Source organism: Poecilia mexicana, unplaced genomic scaffold (genome assembly GCF_051168715.1).
Source record: "Poecilia mexicana isolate PSO_F unplaced genomic scaffold, ASM5116871v1 scaffold_3, whole genome shotgun sequence".
Lineage (NCBI taxonomy): Eukaryota > Metazoa > Chordata > Actinopteri > Cyprinodontiformes > Poeciliidae > Poecilia > Poecilia mexicana.
The window spans coordinates 28,111,844-28,122,200 of record NW_028263372.1 but is presented as its reverse complement, the minus strand read 5'-3'; the positions used below and the strand labels follow the sequence as shown (position 1 = coordinate 28,122,200).

The 10,357-nt window shown below is 36.1% G+C and overlaps 1 protein-coding gene across 1 annotated transcript in view; it reads right to left on the bottom strand.

Moving 5' to 3' along the window:
- Positions 1-4,946: 4,946 nt before the first annotated feature.
- Positions 4,947-10,357, bottom strand: part of LOC106920151 (collagen and calcium-binding EGF domain-containing protein 1-like) — a 38,132-nt gene continuing 32,721 nt past the window's right edge. Inside the window, exon 11 of the mRNA XM_014991006.2 lies at positions 4,947-10,323. Within this exon, the coding sequence (XP_014846492.2) occupies positions 10,141-10,323 (183 nt within the window). The 3' untranslated portion in view covers positions 4,947-10,140. The remainder of the gene's footprint in view (positions 10,324-10,357) is intronic.

The window sequence follows — 10,357 nt, the reverse complement described above, 5'->3', positions numbered from 1 at the left end:
CGGCCTACAATCGGAAGAGGGTGCGTCCAAAGACAAGCACTAGAGGAGAAACAGGCTTCAGAGTAAACCGGGGTGTTTATAGCTCATGGCCTCAGGCACGTAGCTCAGATTTAAGAATGAGTTAGCGTGTCAAGATAGCGTGTATTGCAGCAGACCACGCCTGCACCTGTCAGGTGTTCTGTGGTATGCCTGGGTTTCGTGAGGGAAAACGTGTGCCTGTGTGACTTCATGCAATATGTGTGCATGTTCCCTCTGCTCTTTGCATGCATCTGAATTCTCCAGCGATGATAGACACAGGTGGTTTACCCAATGTTTCCAACTGTAGTACATTCCCAGAACTAGCGAGAGAAAGTATTTTGTCAAAGAGGGCCTTGGTTAACTTAGGGATTTTTCTTATTTTTTTAGCAGACAAATAAAATCTGAATGTTGAAACTTTATGTGTCACCTTTAATTATTATACTTAAAAACCTGCCGTTGTTTTTATTGTTTATTGTCTGGTTTGACACTCACTGTATGATGAGCATGAGTACCCTAAGCTTTAAAATGTGGTTAAATGCATTATAATAAAAGGGAATCTATGTACACGAATGCTATATATATATATATATATATATATATATATATATATATATATATATATTATATTATTCTGTTTTATGGACAGCATGGGTGTATTTGCTACAAACCATGGTTATTGTCATCTTTAGTATTACAAGTTTTTCAACCACAATTTATATTTTGCTTCCCCTGATTTAAACTTTCTTATATAAAACCTTTCCAGCTGACAATTGGAGCATTTTGTATTGGGCGAGCATGAAAAACATGAAAATTGGTGGAGAAAAAAAGCGTAATTTCTTAAAAAGTGCCATTTTTAAAATACCAATAAAAATCAAAGCACTTCCAGACCTGAGAGAAATTATTAGAAATTAATTAAAATATTTTGAAATGTATTTTTAGCACCGGTGGCCTTTACAGAACTGCAGATTCACAGGAAAAGCAGTAGAAAGAGAATAGGGAAAGATGTGCAATGAATGGCCCATTAATCAAACCCGGGATTGCTCTGTTGAGGACTCTGTCCTCTCTATCCACTGAGCTTCTCATTGTCCCACGAAGCCAGGGCCATGAATCTCCACCTATAGTTTTTGTCTTTTACTTAACAATATATATTCTGCTCAAGAATAAATAAATCCGAACACTTTCAGGACTTCTTTTTGCAGAACAAAGTCGTACCATTTTCTGTCAAAGACTGACGAATGCTGTGTGCACATCTGCGTGTGAGCTCAGCTGGAGCTGTCACGCACAGGTGTCAGTCGGTGTGGGACCTGTAATTGATAATATATGCCTCTCCCCTTGCTTTAACATGCCAATATAAACTGAAGGCTCAGGACCCATCTATAAACATGTATTATGTGCAACTGGTTCTGTTGATGCGTGTGAGTCTGCTGCAGGCAGGTGGATTTTTGTGATTTCAACAGAGATGAGAAGAGGACTGAAGCTGCACCTTAATGTATTCTAACATTTCTAACTTTTCCTCCTGGTCATCATAAAGATATGAGTACAACTAATTTAACAGCACAGATGTTTTCATTTAATGATGCGATGACTTTGATAGGATTTCACCTCGAAGTGAGGTTTTACTTATATCCACATTTTAGAGTTGTTTTTCAGAATTTTAGAATTTATTTACAACATATAAGGAAGGAAGATTTATTACTCCTACATTATAGCAGCTTTAGAACCTTCTAATAATATATAATATGTGAGCAAAGACAACAGGAGAGAATAGAATAGATGCTATAAAATATCATTTCAAAAATGCATATTGGCACACAATGGGGAATATTGAATGAAGAATGATTGTGAGGTGCATCATGGTATTATTGGATTATGTTCAGACTGTTTAGGTGGCAAAGAATGGACCAAAATTTATATTATTTTAAGGTTCCCTTGAATTAAGGTTTGGTATACATGAAAAGCCCCAAAACATAATTACTATTTTTGTTTATAAAATTTGTAAGAAAGACCATAAATTACATAAGTCACAAATATAATTAAAGGTTTAATGTATACTGGTTAAAAATTGGTTACTTGCTACCTATTTCTCTGCAAGTTATTGCTCTGTCACATTCTCCAGGAAACAGGTGAAATTCACAACTACAAGTATTTTTTTTATGCAGAATCAATACAAAAGCACAAAACCAAAGAATTTTTTGCTGTGTCAGGATTGTCCTATTATAAATTGGTGAGGCTGGTTATTTGATGTTAAGCAGTATAATCTGCTTTTCACTTTCCGATCTGAAAAGTCAAAAATCATTTTTGTTGTCACCAGCTCTTTCACTAGTCTAAGTGTGAATACCAGTAAAATCAAAATCAGGATATTAAGACCGCAAAAATATATTGAAGTGAAGGGAAACCTTTTTTTTAATCTTTGAGAAAATGTAAAATATGTATTAACCTTCATTTAATATTTAAATTAAATTTTGTGTTTCCTTCTGAAACCACCTAAATAGTAAATAGACTCATAACCCTGTGTGTAATTTAATTAAGCAACTCTTCTGTGATGGCATTCCCCCCCACCCCCAGAAAACATAAGTGAAGAAACTTTCTTATGAAGAACAGGAGATACACCAAACAGGTTAGAAATAAAGATGAAAATAATTCTAAAGTACATTACTTAAATAATTACCTTTGCTTTGACTGAAAACTGTTTATTCATTCAAACTGGAAAGACTATTGCACAGTGTAAATTATGCCAAGAACTGACTTCCTAATTTAACTATTTCAAAACCATGAATGATTTTAGCTTCACTTCACATTTATGTGCTTCTATAACTTTGGTCTATTACCCTGCACCCTCCAAATATTTTATGTACAAATTTCAGATAATACTCTAAAATATGCCATGTTGTCTGGTCTGTATCAAACATGAACTGACTTTATGTTATTTTAGGCGACAACCATTAAAAAAAATAAAAAGAGATTCCTTTCATCTACGTGTCCCCTCTCATGGTGGTTTCTTTGAAGCTTACCAAGAAAAAAAAAATAGGTGAGTGATAAAATCGCAGCTATGTCAACCGTCTCTGAGAACCTGCATCAAAAGCTTGCTAATGTTTCTTGAAAGTTAAACAAGATGAGCTATTTTTAATGTGTACGTGACAGAAAAACTGATGCACCAGCAAAGGGTTCCACCTGACGTGATAAGTCATCTACTGGATTCACTTTGTAGCTCAAAAATAGAACAAGTTTGAATCAGGTTTTTATTTATAGGGGCTTCCCTTATCTACTTATAACAATAAAAGGTGTTCCTAAAATTTGACAAAGTTTTTCTGAGTGAATAGACGGAAGGTTTATGTTTATTGAAGATTAAGTTATGTGTACAAAATGGTTTTGAAACCTCTTAGATGACAGAAACTTTAAGGCAGCAGGAAATGTGGGAAGACAGATTGGAAACGGCATGAAACAAAGAATACTTCCCCCCAAATAAAGGCCTTCGCTGTTGTTATTACCACCAGGCTGTTCCAAAGTTTTAAAATTATTTCAGTACGTTTATGTATTGTTCTTTTTCATAGAACTCATAAAATTGCTATCATGTTCCTGTAATAATGTCATATTGCAAAGTTGGCTCTTTTGCTCTGCTGCCTGATTACCCAAAGAAACAATAGGGAAGCATGGCTCAAAGTGATATGATCATCATATTAACTCCCTGTTGATGCCCTTGAATACATTCAAACACACTCCAAGTTTATGGACTCTTCGTTTTGATCACACTCATGCACTGCAGACTGCACACATTTACACACGTACACACACACAAACAGAATCGGACCTTTTGGAGCAGCAGTAACATCGTGCAAGAGATGCATTTATGGGTGGCCGCAGTGTGTCAGTGCGGAAATTCCTTTCATACAGGAAACATCTGGCTAAGCTTTGGGAGTTGTATCTTTATTGTCATCTAAAGATGTCAGCAGATAGTTGCACAACTTAGCTCATTGTACAACATATCTGGAGTCTGGCATCCCATGAGTTTGGGTTGAAAATCTGATGAATTCAGTTTTTTATGGTGCCAGGAGTCTCGGAGGACTTTGGACTTGTTTTAAAAAGCAGTGTACCAAATGCCAGCAAATAACATGTTTCTCAAAACCATCACTGAGTGTGATGGTTTTCAGAGGGAAACTTTATTAAGAACTTCACAAACACACCAACAGCTTTTGCTTCACCATCTTCTCAGTGCTGAGTCACAGAAAAGGGTCAAATTAATTTAATGTGTGGGTTCCACTTTTGAAATGAAATTACTGAAATAAGTTATCTTTTAAATTAGATTTTCACTGAGATACCTGTTTAAATAAATACAGGGTTGTTTTTTTCTTATGCTGCTTCCTGCATTTCAACAGATGCAACAGGTGTATTATTCGCAATGCTACTTGTGCAGTGTGAACTCTGTTGATTCTGCGTCTGCTGTCCCCTACAGACTGAGAGTGAAGCTTCCCATTGCATGACAAGCAGTGAAGGAAATGAGATAATCTCTTTCAGTCTCTTGCCTTTCTCTTGCTGACACGGTTTTCAAATTGTTTCACGTTGTTTTTCCTGATCCCTGTTGACCTGCTGGAGATTGTACTGAGAGCTGTGACCGCACGGCAGGGGGCGGAGCTGTCAGGTGAGAAACCTGTAACACGCACGCAAAGGTACTAGGACACGAATACACGGTGCATGTTTCATATCAGAAAAATCCATGTGAAAATGCATTTCTTTTGTTTTGACTGAAGGATAAAGGACAGCAGAGTCTTCTGTGTCTCACGTTAGCATCATTCTTATTCTTGAGAGTTTAATCATTTCTTTTTGCAACTCTCTATTTTCTATGTTGAGGTAGTTTTATTTCATATTATCGGTTACAACAAATAGTAATTCTTTTTCATTAACCTCTGAAGATACAACACTTTACAATGTAGTTGGATCCCCATCATAAACTTCATTTATTTCAAAAATCCTATATAAAAACTTAAACTCATATATTATGTGGACACTTACACAAAGATGCATATATTTAAAGTACATATATATCTAAGAAAACATTTAGAGTGTTACATAAACACACGCACGCACACACACCCCCCCCCCCACACACACACACACAGTACCTAGCTGTGATAAGGAAGTGATCAACCTCTGACACTCCTGAGGCGTTAAGTAAGCCCAATTTGCTTTAATAGTGGCCTTGGCGGTCTGCATTGGCTCTGATGTCTCTTATCTTCATTTTTGACAACACTTTATAGATTCTGGATGAGGTTTAGTTCAGGCAAGTTTTGAGGCCAAACAAGCACCCTGATGTTTGTTTGGCATTGCCTTTAGCAGAGGCCCTACTATAAAAAGAAATCAGCATTTCCATAAAGCTTGTCAGTAGAAGGAAGCAGGAAGTGATCTATGACTTTCTGGTACATGGTTATGCTGACTTTGGACATGCTTAAATACAGTAGGCCAAAGTCTGCAGATGGCATGGCTCTCCAGACTGTCACTGAATGTGAAAATGTTACTAACTTAAAGCAAATAAGGCCAGGCAAGAGGCTTCTGATGTTGCTCCTGGTTCAGTAGTAAGATCAACTACAGCCAATTCACCTCTTGTCACTTTCCTCTTCACTTTTGAATGGATGTTTCTTCGCTGAGGTCACAGCCAACATTTGTGTGTGGAGCCCATAAGCATAGAAAAGGGTCTGGAAAATAAATACTAAACACCCAGCTCGGGATTATATGGCAGACATCTGCAACTGATTTGACTAGACATGCTAGTTAATTAACATAGCTCTGATTATATTTTGACTCGACACAATTACCTATTAGAGATGTCTCTAATTACATTCTGAGTAGTATAAATGACATCTGACTTGCTGTGAAGTTGTATGGAGCCTACAATTCAAGATATCTATAAAAGTTCATATTAACAGTTAGATTATGACTAGTCATAAGTAACTTTGAGATATTTAGCTTTTTGTTCTGACAATTCATAATTTTAGTTAAATATATCTTAAATAACATCAATATTAGAAATATCTTAGATGTGCTTTTAGATAGACAATACATAAAACTCAACTAGCAGAAACTAACATGCAAATATCTTGAAAGCAATAACTAGGCAAAACTAACTTGGCAATATCGAGAACTGTCTTTTTGACTTTAAGATGTCTTGAAATGAACAAGAGATGTCTTCAATTTTTTTAATCTAGACAACTTTTCTAGTTCAGATATTGTGAAGTAACATTCTGACTGATATCACTGATATCTTGAACAATTATTCTGTCTGGTCAAAACGTTCCAGATTTGCTTAGCATTTGGAAATTTTAATGAAAAAGAAAGAAAAGTGAAATTCCTCCTTTGTCACTTTGGGAATGGGTTGATAGAAGCACTTTTAGCTTTTGACACACAGTGTAATGTGTGTGTCAGAAGAAAAATGAATGGAAATATCTTTGCTGATTTTTGAGGCAGTCCTCAAGTTCACAAAGTTCGCCTTTTCCACATATCCCATATTTAGCTCTTTCTGGATTGTGGCATTTTCTGAAATTTTTTAAATTCTGTAGACAAATGTTTGGACAGCTCAGTAGTACAGTAATTCAAATGTCTAAAATTTTAATTTTGACTACTTATAATTACGTTTTCAAAAACTTGATTTGTATTTGTATTATGTGTGATCCTTCATTTTAAATATCTTGAAAGGTATTTTGATTCAACAAGATACAATTAAAGACATATTTTTGTTCTTACTAGTCAGAATGTAAATTGACATATCATTCAGGATAGTCAGAATATACTGACATGTATCATATTTTTAAATATCTGGAAAGTAGTTCCAGATAGTCAGACAAAAAAAAAAAAAAAAAATAAAAAATAAAAAAATTATGCTAAAACTGCCTGCCATATAAATCACTATGATTGACTTTGAAGTGTTTTATTCATTGCTGATGTCAAACCCAGGTAAGATCTGCATGGACTATCCAACATGGTCAACCCAATAACATTAAGTTGAAGTAACTTTTCCCTGTTGTTACCCAGCACACTTTTTCCTTCCACCCAACTTTCCATGAATATTTTGGATATGCTGCTGTTTGAACAAATTAAATGTTGTGCTTTCATAAGTTGTAAGCCATAGAAAGCCAAATTAACGTAAATGAATTATTAAAATATAATACTGTGTGTAATGAATCTGCTTAATGCATGTGTTTCACTTTTTGAATTAAACTACTGAAATAACTCAGCTTTTAAATTAAATATTTTGATTGAGATATTCCTGTATGTTTAAATACATATAGGACTGTTTTTCTTGCGCTGTTCTCTGCATTTCAGTAGATGCACCTGGTGTATTAATCCTGATGCTACAAGAACTTTGCCTCTGCTGTCCCCTACAGACTGAGAGTGAAGCTTCCCATTGCATGACAAGCAGTGAAGGAAATGAGATCATCTCTTTCAGTCCCTTGCCTTTCTCTTACTGACACGGTTTTCAAATTGTTTCACATTGTTTTTCCTGATCCCTGTTGACCTGCCAGAGATTGTACTGAGAGCTGTGACCGCACGGCAGGGGGAGGAGCTGTCAGGTGAGAAACCTGTAGCATGCACGCAAAGGTAGTAGAAGACAAATAAAAAGTGTGCCTGCATATTTCATATCAGCAAAATCCATGTGAAAATGCATTTGTTTTGATTGCTGGAACTCTTCATCAGCATTGAAACTTTAAAAATACTCCGATCCAACAGTGTGAACCAGATAGTAGCATCTGTCTAAATCTTGAAAGTTTAATTATCATTTCTTTTCTTTACTCATAATTTGGTAGTGTGTTGAAGCCCAAACAGTCCCTCACTAACTGAATATGGCCAGTGATCACCCTTCCAACTCTTTCTATTCAAATGCCCTGACCACTGACCTCTACCTTTTCCACAATCTATATACTGCAAGAAAAAAATATCTTGCCACATTAGTGTAAAGGAATGATGCATGTGAATTTTTGACATATTTAACTCCTTCTGAGACATTGAAGAAGTAGATATTTATTTACATGGGAAATTAATTTGACAAAACAAATGAAAACCTCACTGGAAAAAGTTAAGATCTTGGAAGGATTTTTTTTTTTTTTTTTTGGAGTTTGTTAGTAACTTATAGCACCCTCTGCTGGCAGAACTGCGTGCTTTATGATTACAAGTTGTTAAATGTGGAAGATCACTGCTTCACAATTTGATTTACCTCACAAAGCTTTCTCAGCTGGGTTTGGCTCTAAAGTATCTAACCTGTAATTTCGGGAATTGCTTTGAAGTTTGAATAACAAAAGCTTTCATAAGAAACATTCTTTCTCAGTGAACAATGTTCTAGTTCCAGCTATTTATATGGAACATCTTGCAAAATAGGAACAAGTTTTGCTGTATTCAGTTTATTAGATTTGTTAAATATTCGCCAAATACATACAGATGTTGGCACCAGTGCTACTGCTGTAAGAAAAACGTTCAAATAAACTGATCTTTCATTACAGCAGCATTAAGTCACAGATTTTCTTTTAGAACAGTCTAAACGTTGATTTAAGAACTCATTTGTTTTGCTCTTGACTAAATCCCCACCAGAGCATCTAATTGTACCTCTGCTGTCAATATTCTCTACAACTTCTTCTTGCCAATCACTGATTGATCTCCAATGGTCAGAACTCATGTGACTGGAGTGTGCAGCAAGAGTGACCTTTGACCTCTTTGCACAATCTCTCTAAATCACACAAAGTTCTTTCTTCTCACTCATCTCACAGTTTTCCAGATGAACAAGATGATCGTAAAAGAAGTTTGATTTTGTGACTGTGTGGATTTGCTTTGGGCCATTATTTTTCTAAAACACTTTCACACACGCTCAGTTTTCTGGAAGAGGCGACCATAATTTTTCTTTTAATGTCCTGGAATTTGGGGTAAATTCAAACAAACAAAAAAAAATGGCACTGCATGTCCCACCCTTTACGCAGGTATTTATGGGTTTTTCATTCCTTTGCAACTCATTCTGATCTACTTTCAACTATTTAAAATAAAAACCTCCAGAGAAAGCAGACTCATGTTAAGCATTAGTCATGAAAGCAAGGAATAAAATAAGATTTTTTTATATATATAAATTCAGCTTTCAGATTAAGTTTTGTTTCACACTTTTACCTTTTCATAAAACCATAATCAAAAGAATTCAGTATGTTACCTTGCAGCAGCTTGGAAAACTAAAAGAAAAATACTATTTTCAGAGTTTTCTATGATACATCTGCCAGGTTTGGATTATATCTAGGAGACAACATGTGCAGTCACCAACGTGTTTACATAAACAATACAATTTAAAATAAAATACTGAGTATAAAAGTGTATTTTAAATATCAATTGTGTTATATTATTTACATATAAAAATGTCAGTAACCATATTTTGTATTTAATTCCTGCATCATAATGTTAAAGCAGCACATGCCACCAGTTTTTACTTGTTGCATAGAGTTTGTTTTTTCTAATGAAAAATTAAGCCCCAATTGATGATTGTACAATTACAACAACACAATGCTCATGAATCTCATGAAATATTTCCTGAGTTTGCCTCAGAGAACGGCTGCAAAGGTCAAACCTCCGCACTGGACACTGCAGGTGCAGAAAAGGCAAACCGTGCAGATCCAAGGTTGCATTTTTTTTTTCTTTTTTCATAACTGATGCCCCCGCAGGCAATTCATCAGTGGCAAAGCAGAGCTTCCATGGACGGACACAGGAAGAGGAAGAGATGCAGACGATAAAATTCATCGTTTGAAGTGGTTCAGCTCAAAGGCAGAGCTCAGAGGCTCAGACAGGCGGGCTCATATTGTATCTTTCTCACATGATGTCCTGCACGCACAGGCTTCATACACACCCACAGAAATGAAAGGCAGCAAAACTGTGTTGGCAGCAGTTTGAGAGAGAGAGATTTTAAATGTCTGCTATCTCTAATTGGCACAGTTTGAAGCGCTGTCAGAGTTCCAACAAGACTCATTGCTCCACACAGTGACATGTTCATTTCCTGGGAGGTTGCTGATGGGGTGGGGTGGTTCTGAACAAAACTAAAAGGTAGGCACTGGGTTTGGTTCTCTGGCCTCGAATGAATGAATGACGATCTCTGAGCTGGCTGTGAAAGGCTCAGGTTTTGAGATCTCCTTGTCCAGAGGCCCATTCAACAAAATCCTCCTCCCCGCTGGAATGAGGAGGACTGTCTAGGGAGATTCCCCTCCGCTCACCAAACACCTTCTCCTGGAGCTCAATGATGTCATTGCGGATGTCAGCCATCACTAGCAAAAGGAAGTCGAAGGAGCCAGGTGGTCCCTGTAAAAAAAAAAAAAAAATCATATAAATAATT